General features: G+C 37.8%; 1 protein-coding gene across 1 annotated transcript; it reads left to right on the top strand.

Moving 5' to 3' along the window:
• The first annotated feature begins 3,708 nt into the window (after nt 1–3,708).
• Nucleotides 3,709–14,771, top strand: rce1a (Ras converting CAAX endopeptidase 1a). Its single transcript, XM_017472802.3, has 8 exons — nt 3,709–4,037; nt 4,906–5,008; nt 6,230–6,313; nt 7,847–7,925; nt 8,757–8,924; nt 9,049–9,120; nt 9,229–9,291; nt 9,915–14,771. Exons 1-8 carry the CDS (start codon nt 3,865–3,867, stop codon nt 10,139–10,141), a joined length of 969 nt encoding a protein of 322 aa, XP_017328291.1. The 5' UTR covers nt 3,709–3,864; the 3' UTR covers nt 10,142–14,771.
• Nucleotides 14,772–16,722: the final 1,951 nt, after the last annotated feature.

Genomic DNA, 16,722 nt, shown 5'->3' with positions numbered 1-16,722 from the left:
ATGGCAAGGGATCTGAGACCATTCCTCTATACAGAATCTCTCCAGACCTTCTATACAAGGGTGCCAATATTAATGAAGGGCATTGTGTCTGGCTAAAAGTATGTAGACACCTGATCGTCACACCCATATGTGCCCATTCTAAAACCACAGGCATTAGCACCGAGCTGGTCCCCACCTTTGCTGTTATAATAACCTCCACACTTCTGGGAAAGCGTTCCACTAGATTTTGCCATGAAGGAAGTGGTAGCTCAGTGGTTAAGACATTGGAATTCTGTGAGTTCAAATCCCAGCTCCACCAAACTGCCACTGCAGGGCCCTTGAGCAAGACCCGTAACCCTCAACTGCTCAGTTGTGTAAATGAGATAAATGTAATCGCTCTGGATAAAGGGATGTGGGGATTTGTGTATATTCAGCCACAAGAGCTTTAGTGAGGTCAGATACTAATGTCAGGTGAGGGTGTGCAATGTCAGTGTTCCAGTTCATCCCAAAAGTGTTCAGTGGGGTTGAGGTCATGGTTTGGGCCACTTGAGTTCTTCCACTCCAGCCTTGGCAAACCATATCTTTACGGAGCTCTCTTTGTGCACAGTGGCATTGTCATGCTGGAACATGTTTGGGCCTCTTTGTTCCAGTGAAGGGAAATTGTAATGCTACAGTGTACAAAGACTTTCTATACAAGTGTGTACTTCCAACTTTGTGGCAACAGTTTGGCGAAGACTCAAAATCGTGGTCGTGTGAAAATAAATATGTCACAAAATAAAAACACATGCACTACATGTGAAAAGTCCACATGTGAATAAACGTGTGAAGCTTAACATACAGAATATCTTTTTTTTTTTAAAAGAAAAGAAAAAAAAGGGTACCTTTGTTACCTTTGTGAGTTTGTTGAAGGTTTTAGTGTTCATAGAACATCATACTATGTACTCATTCTGTTAAACACCTTTTAATCACCAGGGGTGTGGAGAGTCATCATTTGTGTAACCTATGCCACAATGTCATGTGGGACTGACCCACCTTAGGGACTGCTTGGCAGCGGCAAGTACCAATATACCCTAAAGGTGCATGTGGCAACCACCAGTGCATCACAGCACCATGGACGACATATCTCTATGGTCCCATAAGCTTATTATTGCCTTTCCAAAGGGATGAGGCACTAGAGTGTCTGGCCCACTGGGTGGTGGATGTCATCAACTTGGTGAGAAGACAACTTCAGCCCCTACTGTGGTGTACCGTTTCTTTGGCTTTATTTTATTAAAAATATGTACTGCTCCAGGAAGTCTTTTACAGCTAGACCTCACTCTGCAGTATTTCCAGATTGTGCAAGAATCACAGGTTATCCAGTGCTGTGAGTGCAAGATTCATCTCCGAGCACCATCAATCTTAGGTGAATCCTGTTCCTCACTGATGTCATACATCACCCAATACATGTATTAGCTGTGGTTCTGTGAATACCAGATTATCACCCCCTAGATGATCAGAACCTGCACTGGCTTGGCAAGAAGTTTCTGGGGAATGTTTACTGCATATTTTTTTTACCGCATCATAAGTCACCAAGTTGATTTAGAAGGCTTCAGCCTAGTAGGTTATCTAAGTTAATCCAAAGGTTCAAGCTGACAATTGGAAGAAGGTTTTTGCATTTGTATTTGTATTAATTGAATTTTTCAGACTGGATAACACTGGTCAAGCTCTCAGACATCATGAGCAGTCACTCCTATCCTCTCCATGAGACAATCAATGTGCAGTGGATCACATTGAGCAGCAGGCTTCTCCTTGATGCAGAAAGGAACTCTTTCTCCATTCAGCTATCAGATTGCACAGTTCTATTTTTCATGCACTCAACCTTGAACTATCAATGCACTGTGTCTACATTGTGCACAGTTTATTTTCATTTAGTGCTCTTACATTATTTTTCATTGCTCATATACATCTGCACAGGTGGACTACTAGTGCTAATAAGAAAAAAAGAACCCTTTAAGGGTTTAAGGTTCTTTTGGATAGTTTCCTAAGAAACTATCTAAGAAATTTTCTAATTGACTGTTTAAGATAGATACAAATTAAAGGAAATATAAAGGTCAAACAAACAAACAAACAAACAAAACCCAACAAAAACAGAACGGTGGCTCTGTAATGTTGTGGGAGGCATTTTGCTGGTTGGACTCCACTTGTCTCCTCATATTGAAGGGTCATTGCTAAACAGTATTTCTTATTGATTGCAAATCAGTTATTCCTATGATGAAATATTTATTTTTTGATGGGAGTGCGCTTTCCCGCAAAGACTGCCATGAGTAAAGTAGTGTTAATGGATTTTATGTTGCATTTAATGTTCTCACCTGGCTTCTCTTATTAACAACGTGTTTTAACTCAAACATCTGACACTCACTGTATGTTTTTCTTTATTTCATCATTCCCCTTCATCTCTCGAGAGTGTGGCGCATGAAAATCTCCTGAGGCACTGGAACCAAAAAGTGTACACAGTTAAAGCCAGTCAGGTATTGCATTCTCTTCTTTTATATATATATATATATATATATATATATATATATATATATATATATATATATATATATATATATATATATATATAATTTTTTTAAAATATGTGTTGTATTTTTATAGTCTAATGAGTTCCATCCATGTAATTTTCATATAACAACAATAATAAAAGCAAAGATTATTATTATTATTATTATTATTATTATTATTATTATTATTATTATTATTATTATGGGTGCATGGTGGATTAGTGGTTAACACGTCACACCTCCAGGGTTGGGGGTTTGATTCCCACTGCTGCTCTGTGTGTGTGAAGTTTGCATGTTCTCCCCATGCTGCAGGGGTTTCCTCCGGGTACTCCGGTTTCCTCTGCCAGTCCAAATACATGCATGGTAAGTTGATTGGCATGTCCAAAGTGTCAGTAGTGTATGAATGGGTGTGTGAATGTGTATGTGATTGTGCCCTGCAATGGATTGGCACCCTGTCCAGTGTGTCTCTCGCTTTGTGCCCCATGCTCCCTGGGATAGGCTTCAGGTTCCCCATGACCCAGTAGGATATGCGATATAGAAAATGGATGGATAATAATAATAATAATAATAATAATAATAATAATAATAATAATAATTATTATTATTAGTAGTAGTGGTATAATATAATATAGTATAGTATAGTATAGTATAGTATATAGAAGTACTACCATATAGTAGTAGTAGTAGTGATATATTACCTTTTACTACAAGACTGTAAAGGATTTCATGGTATATGAATAGAGGGTTCTATGTAAATACACTGTTAGAAGAAAGGGATATTCAAGCTTTATTTGGATGGTTAAAGGTTCTTCTTCTTATTATTAAATTATGATGATGATGATGATGATGATTATTATTATTATTATTATTATTATTATTAGTAGTAGTAGTAGTATTAATTATTATTATACATTTTTTTTTACTTGGAACTACTTTGTAGAAGGAGAATCTTTGGCAGAAGAATCTTTTATTGGACTAAATGGCACCTTTTTTTTAAACAGTGTAGGCATTATGTAGCCATAGTTGTAATGTAATATAAATGAACAAAAACGGCAATATAATAATAATAATAATAATAATAATAATAATAATAATAATAATAATAATAATAATAATAGGACAAATCTGATTTGTCTGACGCGCTAATGACGCACCGGCATGCTTAAAAAGACAGACGCACGTTAATGACGTCACTTAATGGCGCCCAAGTACCAGCCTTTAACTTGTAGCTTGGGAAGTACCGAACAGCGCGTTGGATCCTCGACATTAAACACATCTGCAGCGTTTAAGGAGTGAAAAACGTTAGTCTTCGGTCGCCTGGAGTCTGCAGTGTGTCAGGTTCGCCATGCTAGAGGACGATGATTTGATGCCGGGTTTGATATCACAGCAGATCCGTAGGAGCAGCGGTGATGAGTTTGTTCCTCCTGATGGACTCTGCTGGATCTCTGTACTGTCCTGTTTACTGCTCGCGTGCTCCTATGTTGGAAGTTTATACGTCTGGAAAAGTGACTTACCAAGGTATCGTTTACTCTGCGTGTGTTCTCGGATAAAGATTATGCTACATTAATCTGGTTCTACTTCACATGGCATCAGGCTGTTTAACTAGCTAGACAGGATACTGTGTTTATTTACTCTCTGTGCTGTCAGTGAGGGTACTGGGGGAGTTGAGATTTTGGTGCAGAGTGTTTGATTGTTTTCTGGAGGCTTAATAACCTCTGGAAAGAGAAATCGCCAAACTTCGATGAGACAAGTTTTCTTACCTGATGAGCCTTTCGCCTTTAAAACTTATAAAGTCTCACAATATTAAGACCCAGGAAACCTTCTGTCTTTGCGTGGTTCTGTACTGATAAATAACCTTATCTGTACCATTTACTGCAAAACTTCCTGGATATACATTATACACTCCTGGGCAAAATAAATTGGCCAAGCCCAATGTGGCAACATAGTAAGCTTTTAACAACAAATCACTGGTTAGATAATTTGATAATTGATGATAAGTCTTGATAATTTCCTGACTAATGATTTGTTATTAAGACATTAAAAGCTTAATATTTTTGCCATTTTGGGCTTGGCCACTTTTTTTTGCCCAGGAGTGTAAATATATAAAATGAATAAATATTTGATTAATTTATGAATAAAACGCTGCCCGCTAGTTTAGAGGATGGATATTTGAAGGTTGCATTGAAGCTTAAGCAAAGCTCATTTGCTGAGAAATCACACAGCACACGGTTCAATTCCACACTGAAAAAATGTAGTTAACTAGCCATTTTTCCATAGTGTTACTTTTCCAAAGTGTCCGCTATGAGACTACGATATACTACTCCGTATTATTTGATCCCCCAGTGTCTCTGATTCTATGCGTCTGTGTGTGTGTTTGTACTACAAGGGACCATCCATCAGTGATAAAGAGGCGTTTCACTAGTGTGCTGATTGTGTCAGCTTTGTCTCCACTCTTTGTGTGGGGATGGAAAGAGTTCACAGGCATTCAGGTGAGAAGATCTTATGTTTGTGCTTCAAAATAAGTTTTTAACACAGCAGTCTGCAGTCTAATATTTAAACAGCATCTTCTTTAACATTTATGAATATTACCAAAGCTGTAATAAGGGCTTTCTATTTAATACGCAGCACAGATGAGTAAATGTTTGCTGAATCCTGATTAAGTGTTGATGTCACACATATGTTAAATATTGTTTTCATTAGATTACTATATGCCTCTTCAACAGCCAAATCCCAAATTGTATAATTGATTGCATTTTGAATACCGTGCCCGAAATGTGATGTTTCTTACAGAGTTGTTATAATTGCTTGTGTTTTTTGAAGAAAAAAAGCAAACAACAAAAAAATACAAATAGTTAATACAGCTGTATACCTAAACACATATACACACCGTTTATTAGGCACACCCAGTACTTACTTGTATTCATTAATTACTTTATGAACAGACATTATTTGGGTGCTGGATCTGAGAACTGATTGTGTGTGTGTGTATTTGTGTATATATGTGTGTGTGTGTGTATATATATATATATATATATATATATATATGTATATATATATATATATATATATATATATATATATATATATATATATATATATGTGTGTGTGTGTGTGTGTGTGTGTGTGTGTGTATGTATGTATGTATGTATGTGTGTGTGTATATATGTGTGTGTGTGTGTATGTATGTATGTGTGTGTGTATATATGTGTGTGTGTGTGTGTGTATATATGTATGTGTGTGTGTGTGTGTGTGGGGGGGGGTTCTGGTACGAGTGTAGCAGGCGAATTGCTGAAATATTTAAACAACTGAATTCTAGATTGAGAAACAGTCAATCAACCAAAAATGGCTGCAGTCAGATACTAATAAATGGCTAGAGGACAATTAATACAAATTCTAACAGGGGAAAATTAATATTAGTAATACCAGGAATATTAATAAGTAATGTGTGTCTAATTAGAAATAAGAAAATATGTCCGAAACACTCTCTATAGCAACAAATGAGCTAAATACATAGACAAAAAAGGTGGATTGATGTGGGTGGTGTAGCATAAACTGGCAGCTCACTGTATGATGTGCATATACCACATAGCTTAATCTGTAAAATGTAGGCTATTTGAGATGTGTTTTAGGTAAGGTTTCCGTAATAATCAATATGAATGATGCTGTGCTCTGGTGTTGCTTTTAATTTGTCTCTGCCTTTAATTATACAGCCTACTCCATCCTTATTAGCTCTCATGGGAATCCGATTCGAGGGCCTCATTCCAGCGGTCATTCTTCCCCTCATACTGACCATGGTAAGGAATCATCATCTGTCATAAGCTTTAATTAATACACTTCTTATGATTTACCGAATGCATTTTAATGTGAAAGCTGCAGAGTATCATGTAAGAAGCATTTTAAGTTTGCATGTTTAAAAAAAAAAAAAATAAATACAGGGTGGGTGTGCATTATTGTTTATACTGGGGTGCTGTTGAATTCTCAAATCGGATTGGTCAGATGATGTTGGTTAATTTTGTATAACAGCAGCTCTGACAGTAGTTCTGGTTTATATTAATGGTTTATATACTTATCTCTCAAAGTGCTTTAGTATTAGAGGAATAAACCACTTCAGGACACGCTGTTAAGGGGTGGTAACTGAAAACATCATGCCAACCTGTCACTGAACATTTTCCTTTATACAACAGTTATGTCCAGTCCACGGCGCTGTTCCAAGTCATGTTTAAAATGAGTATAACCTCATTGGGAGGTTTCACTGTTTGTATCACTCCTCTTTTTGTTGCTTCTTTGGAAGTTGTTTCCACTAATGAAGTAAACATTAACAAAACATCTGGTTGTATCGTGTCTGTAATGTCACTTACTCAGTATGAATTATTTTTATAGAACTGCCGTATAAAAGCATTATCGCTCGAACAAGAGGATCGGCACAGTTGTGGTTAGTTTTCACACTATCCTTTGTTAGCCAGATGAGGATGGATTCGCTTCTGAGGCTGGTTCCTCTCAAGGTTTCGTCCTCATATCCTCTCAGGGAGTTTTTCCTTGCTACCGTCACCACCGGCTTGTTCAGTAGGGATAAATTCACACACTTTAAATCTATATCCTGTGTTTATATGTTTCTGTAAAGCTGCTTTGAGACAATGTCCATTGTTAGAAGTGCTACACAAATAAAATTGAACTGAACTGATTAGTTGTAGCCATGCTGATATTCAATATAACTGTACGCTTGTTCAAGCGATTGTTGCTCTAATAATGCCTGATCATGTTTTATTTCTTACATAAACCATTGGTTTGCATTCCCTGTCCCAGGCATGCCATGCTTTAGAGATTAAGTACTTTTAGTAAATTTTAAATGTACCTAAAAAAAAATTCAGCTAAAAATGTGCGTCATATAAAAACATGTGTATAGCAACCCTTCTATTGTTGTGTTTTCATGCTTCTGTTCAGTCTCTAAGCTGATCGGGTGTTTCAGTCTAACGCTGCATGTACTGTATGTAGTGTAATGGATCTGCAGGACTGGGATGTACACAGTTAAGACCACTAACTCGTGTTCTCGAGATGGTTTTATGCATCTCGGGCATGTAGTACATGACTCCTTTTTCTCCCCTAGTCTTCTGTTCATCTCACTACTCTGCTTTGTTCTGGTCTAATTATAATATTTCAGTGAACAAGGCTGTGATGTATGGGACTTTCAATATTCATGAAATCGATTATTCATTAAAAGGATCACACTGTAGCAGTCCTTGAAGCTACATGGATTGTAGCAAATCTATATATACTCCTACGAAATGATGAATTTCCAGGTAAATAATGAGTGTGCTTTGCTGTCTCAGGTACTGTTTCTGGGCCCTCTTATCCAGTTAGCCATGGACTGCCCCTGGGGCTTTATTGATGGAATCAAAGTGGCTGTTGGTGAGGAACACAAATGTTTTGCACACTAAACAATAAATGTTTATGCAAGTATCAGTGGTTATTTATTTATTTTTATTAGATGCATACATTTAAAATTTACTTGCTAAAACCGTGCTCTCTACCACGTCGGCAAAACATCAACTGAGGGAATATCTTTTGGAAAAATGATGTTCAGCCCTCAGTACAGTTCCAGAGACTTGTAGAATCTGTGCCAGTGAAGCTGTTTTGGCAGTTCATCATAGCCCAGTGTTCATAAATTTATCAGTCTTTTTTTAGTTTGTCGTCTCTCTCTGTGCATTCCTATCCTCTCTTATTGGCTACGCAGAAAAACAGTTATGTACTGGAGAAGCACTCAGTGTCTACTTAAGGATAATCTAGTTCCCCGCAGACACTGCTGTCTTTAACAGCAGCAGCATTATATCTAAAAGAAAAATATGAATCCACTTTAGAAGTTCATGTAAGTGTCTGTGGGGAACTAGATTATCCTTAAGTAGAAATTAGGGATAAGGGATTAGTCTTTAGGGATACTTTTTGTTAATTTCCCTGAGATTTTTTTTTTTTTGTGACAGTTTTGAGAATTTGTCTGCAATTTTTGTGTGACTGCACTACGGAAATCAACTCATTATGTTATTCATTTTATTTGACAATATTCAGACCTGTTACAAAAATGAGTCGGATTGAATTTTGTTCCTAGACTGTTAGGTCAAATAGGAGCCTTTTTGTCGGTAGCTAACTATAGGACTATCACAAATATATATTTTCTCCTGGAGTCTGGCTGGAGTCTAGTCTTGTCTGGCTTTTAATGTTAAGTGACTTTTCTCTTGGTTGCAGATCCACGCTTCTGGGCGTTATGTCTGAGTGACATGCGCTGGCTGAGGAATCAGGTGGTGGCTCCGCTAACCGAGGAGTTAGTGTTCCGTGCCTGTATGGTACCCATGCTGGTGCCCTGTGCTGGACCCTCAACTGCCATCTTCACATGCCCACTTTTCTTCGGTGTAGGTGAGTGTAAGTCTGCAACAGAAAAGCAGCAGCTCTGATCTGTTTGATGAAAATTCTGTGAAGTCTCCAGATTTTCAGTGTTACTTGGTGTGTGTGTATGTTTGTGTCTGACTGGCGACGGCAGCACATTTTCACCACGTGATTGAGCTCCTGCGCTTCAGACAAGGGACCATCTCAGGAATTTTTCTTTCTGCAGGTATGTAAAAACTTTTAACGAATCATTGCCTCCATTTCAGTTTCTAGAAATAGAAATTTCATACATATGGCTTATAATGCTTCATGGCTGTCTGCTTTTTTGTTGCAGTGTTCCAGTTCTCATACACAGCAGTATTTGGAGCTTACACTGCCTTTATATTTCTCAGAACAGGTGTGTGGAGACTGGATCATTTCATGTTTGATTACTAGAGCTCAACACCACTTATTGCATTATAACAGGTTTATACAACAGTATAATCTCCAAAACACCAAAATAGAACATTTGTTCAGGAAATTGTTTATTATTTTTAAAAACATTTTTTTATTTTTAAGGGCTGATAAGTTGTTTTGGAAGTTATTTGTAAACTTGAAATAATTATATCCACTATATTCTCATGTGCCATTATATCTTATTTGGCATATGTGCAAAATTTCTTGTGAAATGGAATCAAATGTATTAGTACAATTTTTAAATGGATGAAATATTTAAGAACATACAGAAACTACCATTAACATTTGTCTTAACTTTTTTCAAAGCATGAAAAACCACCCATACCACGATTAGGCATTTTATCAATTATAGCAGATAAGTATTAATTATCCGAAAAGCTTTGAAGCACAATAAGTACAAATAGCAATTAAGTTGGATTCCTCCTGATCGGGAGCGTAGACAATTTTATATTGACTTAAAAAGATAAGTGTCACAAATAGGAGGTCGAGACACCAGGGTACTCACAAATTCTACCTCTTTCTCTTTCTCATGTTACTCTGTTTGCTTTCTTCTGCCCTCTCCAGGTCACTTGGTAGGCCCTGTGCTGTGTCACTCATTCTGTAACTACATGGGCTTTCCTGCATTGAGTTCAGCACTGGAACATCCACATCGCCTTACTGTTTTGTCCTTCTATGTGCTGGGAGTTTTGCTCTTCCTGCTCTTCCTCTTCCCCATGACTGACCCACTCTTCTACGGCTGGCCCACCCCCGTCTGCACTCTTGCCTCCTCACTCGGCTCCCTCTGCTCCTAATTTTCCACATTCCACATTGTTCTGCTCTTCTTCAGGACGCGTGCCCTTTCGCACCTAACAGGTCACCTGTGTCACCAGGATGTGCAGTGTAAAGAGGATTACAAGGGCCCCATGAAAAAAGGTATGAAAACTCCCACACTGTGTCTGTGGGCATGAAGTCTGTGTACTCACCAGATCACCAGAATTGCTCTTCCTGCATGGATCGGGCCAATAATGTCAATAAGTCAGACTCTGGAAGAGTTTTGAGAAGACGGGTATTTATACATTGCTGCATGTTCATTGCGTTTATATGATAATATATTTGAATCTGGGTTTATTTGGATATAGTGTTTTTATTATTTTTTTGTTCCACTAAGAAGGGTTCAACACTGTATGTTGTATCACCACCGGGGAATGGATGACTTCTTTTTGTTTTTGAATTCTCTTTGCTCAAATTAACATATGCTGCTTTGTCCGGTGCTAGTACTTGAAGTACAATGATTAGATCTGCCCTGAAACCTTTAGTTTTACTCAAATATTTAAAATATCCCATATAGCAGGATTTCGCTCAAGTTAAATCTAGGGTTGTAATTTGAAAAATTTATTTTAAGTCTTCTATATCACTTAGATAATAAGGCACAGCTTTATGGCTCGATATATGTGTAACTGACCTCATGCCAGTCAGCTTATGCCATTTAATTATAGATCAATGCACAAAGGAAAGCTCTGCATAGAGTCAAAGCTAGCGTGTCTGTTTTTGTTACTTCAGACAGATATTTATAAATATAAATATCTATACCAGCTTTATAAAATTGCTAGTTATATATTTGACTGTGCTTCTATGAAGTCTGGATAACCATTAGGGGTGGTGTGAAACACCTGGAAACCTCCTTGTTCACATGGGCATTCATGCCAAGCCTTTCCAGCAACGTCAAATTATAATGTATGACATTTTTTTTTCATAATAAAGCCTTCTTACGCTGGAACCTTCCCACTGAGCTGGTGCTGGTTCCAAACAAGGAACCCTGCTGGTTATCCGTGTTTCATAAAACCACAGTTAGATGCGTAACTACCATTTTATTTCACCACTTCTGACAGCCAAGGGTGCTGTGAAACACCTGGATAGCCTATGCCATATATAACAATATCATGATAGAGCGAATAGTGACACCCAGGTAGCAGCAGTACGGACTTTTTGGCACATCTCTTAATAATATCTATTGAGGAGGCGTTCCTTATAGAGTCGTATATCATCTTATGGTTGCCCAGACCCTCCTATGGAATTGATTTTGATACCACCCAGCCCAGACAAGGGAGCCTCTCTGTTATAACAAATAAATATTGTTTGAGGATCGGATGATTGGCATCTAAATGAAACCCTACTGAGAAGCCATCTTTTGTTCATAGTGAGGTGAGGCCAGTTGTGGGCCAGTATATCTGATTGGGCTCTGGCTCTGCCAGGTAGAACCACAACCAACCATGTGTTGACTTGGAATCAGCAAAGTGGATTCCCTGCAGCTTGTCACACCTTTCCGGGGGAACCAAATCTGGGCTATCACTTTTGGGTGCAGATGTACAGGCTGTCTTGACAGTGTGTCCACTTCACCAGCATTGGCAGATGAGTTGTCATCAGTGAGGCCAGGCAGATTTTACGCAAGATTGGGAGAGCTGCTCAACCCCTTGAAACCTTGATGGCTTATACTCTTGACCATCCCAACATTGTCTGAACGGACCAACATATGACATTGTCTCAGAACCAGCATGACGATTTTGAGGCCCGGATGGATCACAGTTCCGGCTGGTTGATGTGTTTGTTGACGTTACGCCAGGGGGCCACATGCCCCCTATTATCCTGTGGCATAACATCGCTACCAGTCTGTAAGTGAAACAACTGTGCTGAATACCTCTCTCCAGTGGTGCACCACCCCATGTGGTCAACTTCTTCTAGAAATGCCCTTTGGCACCAGCATGCAAATGCTTCAGTTCCTTTCTCTGAGACAAGGATATGTTTGTCCGTGGTGATTTGTTCTAGCCGTTGGCTGATAACCCAGTTGCACTCCAGGGGCAAGGGGTCACTTTTCACAGATCCACAGACGTGAACTAGTCTTGTGGCTGTATGGCCTGAAGTCATAAAGCTTGTCATGCTTTTCAAAAAGGGGCTTTCTTTATTAACTGGAAATGCCATTTGTATCCTAGTGACATAAGCATCAAGATTGGTCTGATGTAGTTCGTGTCCAATGAGCAATATTTTTAGCTATAAAGCATCACATCGCCAGTCCCTGCATTTCAGGTGTGTGCTCCACAAGTCTCTTTGGTGAGGGTGCATGGGATAGATGAGGGGCACTTGGATCTTCCTGCCTAAGGTTGGTGGGTGACAGAGGATTCCTTTTTGGGCATTGGAACACCTGCCACCAAAAAAGGAAGGCACAGGCTTCGTAATCTTGAAATCAAGTACGGCCACATGGGTTATTTGTGTGGCATGCATGAGGAGGTGGTTCACATCACCCCTGCAGGTTAGGAGGGGTGAAATGGAACCACTTTATGCACAACTACACCGATTGCTTTTACATGTTGTACATAAGGAAAAGTATATTTTATTGGTGTGATCCTTAACCTGTAATAGTGAGTGTACACAAGGTTTTGATGCTCAAGCCATTGAAATGACAAAGAAATAACACAATTACAGTGTCATATGCCACATGTATGGTCATAGAAAAACATAGGCCAGTATTTCTTTTCTAACAAATGAGTCATCTTTGTCATTCTGGTGGAACGCAGAATAAAGTGTTTTATTGTTTTGTGCATGATTGAAGATGGAGGAATCTCATGTAAGCTGTTCTTCATTATGAAATTTCACTCTGACCACTACTCTGCATGCTGCTACTCTGCTAGCCTGTGGATTTTGGAGCTGTACTGAAACTGACTCACATCATTTGATATTGGCATGAAATTGATCTGATGCAGAAACTGATTAACTTGTCATATGGTTTGTAGCTCAGCATGGAAAGGGGCAGACTGGCGAAGCACATTTGTTCGGATCATATGGGTAATGCTGATATTTTGCCTACATGTAAAATCTCACCAGGAATCAGTCTGTTCTTAGTTGGTTTTTTTGTTTTTTGTTTTTTTTTAATCCAACAGATTTTTAATTGTTACATTTGGAAAGAACTGAATCATTGTCTGAACTTGCCCATGCTTATTTATTTCCTAGAAATTCACAAAAATCACTTGTTCAAATAGGTGCTATAATTTTGTTAGGCTATTATTATGCTGTGAAGTGTGTAGTTATTACTGCTGTGTATGTCAAACTATTCAAATGAAACTTCTAGCAATAATAATAGCTGTGACCAAATCAGGGATTTACATGTAATTCAGCTCCATATTTAGCCTTTATTAGCTACTGCTGGATCATTTTCATGAAATGTGTCATAGTTAATTTGATTAAATAGTTAAAGCTTGGCTTGACAGCTTAAAAGTTTGATCTATGTATCATTAAGACCTGACATGTTTACATGTGGAGAAGGTTGCTTGAAAATGCTGCTCTACAGTTTGCTGGATAATTGCTTTTCTGATGGTATCGGGTCAAATGCAGCTTTTGCGCTACTACGCTTTTTTTTCTTTTCTTTTTTTTTTGTAGGCCTCAGTCATCAGAGTTGTATCACATAGTGCATTTTATTTGTATTTGAACAGAGCCATCATTGATGCTAATGTTACCTCCTAGAGTAAAGAAATAAGGCTAATTGTAAACAGACAACTAGGAGTTTGGGGGGAGGGGGCAAAATTTATACAAGTCTGTCTTAAACCTAAAGTATTGTTTACTAAAAAGGGTTCTAAAATATACTAAAATGAACAGGGGAAGAAGAAGCATGTCACACCAATGACTGATTACCTGTGGAACTGAATTGTTTCAGTACTTTTGTCTATGCTCAGCGTGTATCAGGCATGGTCTCTTGTAGCATAATCTTAAACTCTCCTTAGTGTTGGAAAACCTACTGTTCTTTAACTAATGTAGCTTTCTGGGGTGGGACCTTTCTGATCTTCTGTTCAAAACAGTTCCTGTTGCATAGTCTCAAATCGATTATAATACTTTGTTTGAAAAGTATATTGTTTTCTTACATTAATGTCCTCTGCTCATTTGCTATCTGGATGTTTTTTGTTTGTTTGTTTGTTTGTTTGTTTGTTTTTTAATTTCTTTTTTTCTTGTTACACTTTTAAAAAGTGATTTGCAAGCTGGATATTTACATCAGAAGATTTGAATCTTCACCTGAGCAAAGATGCTTTTAATATACACCCACGGACAGGAGGAGCAATAGACGTTAGAAGTTTATTTTTTCAAATACACACTGCTCCGTTCTATTTCAGTAGGATAACAGTAAGCAGGGTTTGGATTGAGGAACACTGCTACACAAATGTGCTGTTTTATAACAATTATCAATGGTTCAGATGTTTATATTGAGGACTATATTTTATAATCAAATGTATTTTGGTGTCAAAGGAGGGGTAATGTACATGCAAGATGTTTTTGACCAATGACACGTGCAATGCAGTTAACACACTGAAGGACAAAAATATTTTTTGACAATCTTTTGGGGGTCTTTCAAATCATTCATCAAAAACTGTTGTTTGCAAATAAACCTAATTTTATAAAACACGTCATGAATCTTCGTTTTTCCCCCCAATATGTCTTCTGGGAAATAAGCTTTCAAGCAATCTAATAGTCTGCTTCTTCCTACTTTTAGAAATAGTTGCATGTGCTATTGGCATGTAGTGTATTATTTTACATGTACGTTCAGGGACAGACCACTAGGTAGAGATGTTGCATTTCTTTTGCAGTAGATATGCCACATTTCCAGATGGAACAGCTTAGACTTGGAGTTTCAGGTTCCCTTAGTGAATTGAGGTGCTCTTAAAAACCAAGGTTGCAGTATATAATTGCATGCAAAACAGGATATATACCTCTATATACATAAAATGAACATTGATACACATGGACTCTTGCAGGCACTACACACACACACACACACACACAAACACACACACATCCCTTGACCCACAGGTATGTCACTTTGAGAAACCTGCCTTGTAATAGACATTTTTATATATTCCAAGAAGCATATAAGAAGGTCATACTTGGTCATGCAGGTCCTATTGGTCAATACTGAAAGGTAAAGACATGCAGGTACAAAAGTAATGCCAGTACACTGATGAGGTCTTACATGGATGACCGCTCCTTCACTCCTACCACTATTTCTGTCAAAAGATTCTTTGTTGAATTGTTTCAGGCTCATGTGATTCTTCTTCAGCACTTGTAGTGGAGAAGCTGACCAGGCCAATGCTCTGAAAGGTTACCTTCATCTTCTGGGATTTAATTCTGGATCTCTTTTAGCTTTATGACTTGGTTTGCTAGCACCACATTGCAGATTTCTGTCTGTTCTCTTTTCTGCCATCAGCATGGTGTAGTTTTCAGTATTCAGTGCTATGAAGTAAATACAGTCAAATATAATAATAATAATAATAATAATAAAAGTGGAAATGCTTTTACTGTTCTTCTTGTGCTCTGAAACATACTTTGAATCTGGGTTTAGTGAAATACGATGAGGAAATGTTTTCCCTCCTGAATGTCAGGATTATGGAAGATACTGTTGACTGGCTCACATAAAACAACTGTCTCTGTCCAGCCTTTGCCATAGTTAGGCTTTGGTTGATGACATGGTCTATAAATATGGTCCGTATGTCATTTGAATTAATGCTTCATCTTTGCTTCCTGCTGTCTCTTCTTTGTCCCTCTCTCACATTTACCCAGCCACAATGCTTTGCCTCTTCCTCTTGGAAGAACAGATTGGTGACCTTGTCTAATGCCTGTCTTTTCCATATTCAGGAGTTGTACTATGTGCAATTTATTAAAGAAATAAGAAAAAAAAAAGCATTTTATCACTGTTAAGGTGTTCTTAAAAACATGTTAAAATCACTGTTGCACATACCCTCGTATGGCTTATTGCTTTTATAAAACGGTGACAAAAAAAAAAAGATCCAATCCAATAAATAATTAAATGTATTATTAATTATATTCGCATTAAACAATTCCTCCACTATGCATTGTAGACTGTTATCAATAAGCTTTTGTTGCTAAGTGACACAACAGGCAAAAATTAGGGTATTATTGTATTGACAGAACAAAGGCTGTAGTGTCAGAGTTTTATTGATTTAAAACCTGTGGCATGAATACAGAATTCAAGTATGTGTGTGTGTTGTAGAAACAGTTTTGAATGCAGCTCAGCCAATCAGAGTGTGGAACCAAATATAAATGTGTGTTGAGAATTTATAGTACAGTGAGTTGTAACTATAAGCTACATTTGACAGCATGTGTGATATGAGGTTTGTTTGCAAATGAGAGACAATACATCTATGTTGTGAATTATTATTATTATTATTTTTACCAGATCAGAGCAATACCAGAACACTGCAGTTTATCTAATATATTGTATGTTTGTCATACAGTAAAAAAAAGTCCAATAGAAAACCACTGTGATCAAGGGTTACTCAATAAATCTCAGGGCAGCGGAAGACAAATATACTTGTCAAGCATGTTCATATGGCTAGAA

This window comes from Ictalurus punctatus, chromosome 7, assembly GCF_001660625.3.
Source record: "Ictalurus punctatus breed USDA103 chromosome 7, Coco_2.0, whole genome shotgun sequence".
NCBI lineage: Eukaryota > Metazoa > Chordata > Actinopteri > Siluriformes > Ictaluridae > Ictalurus > Ictalurus punctatus.
Note: the sequence above shows the minus strand (reverse complement) of the source record. Positions and strands in the feature narration are given on the sequence as shown.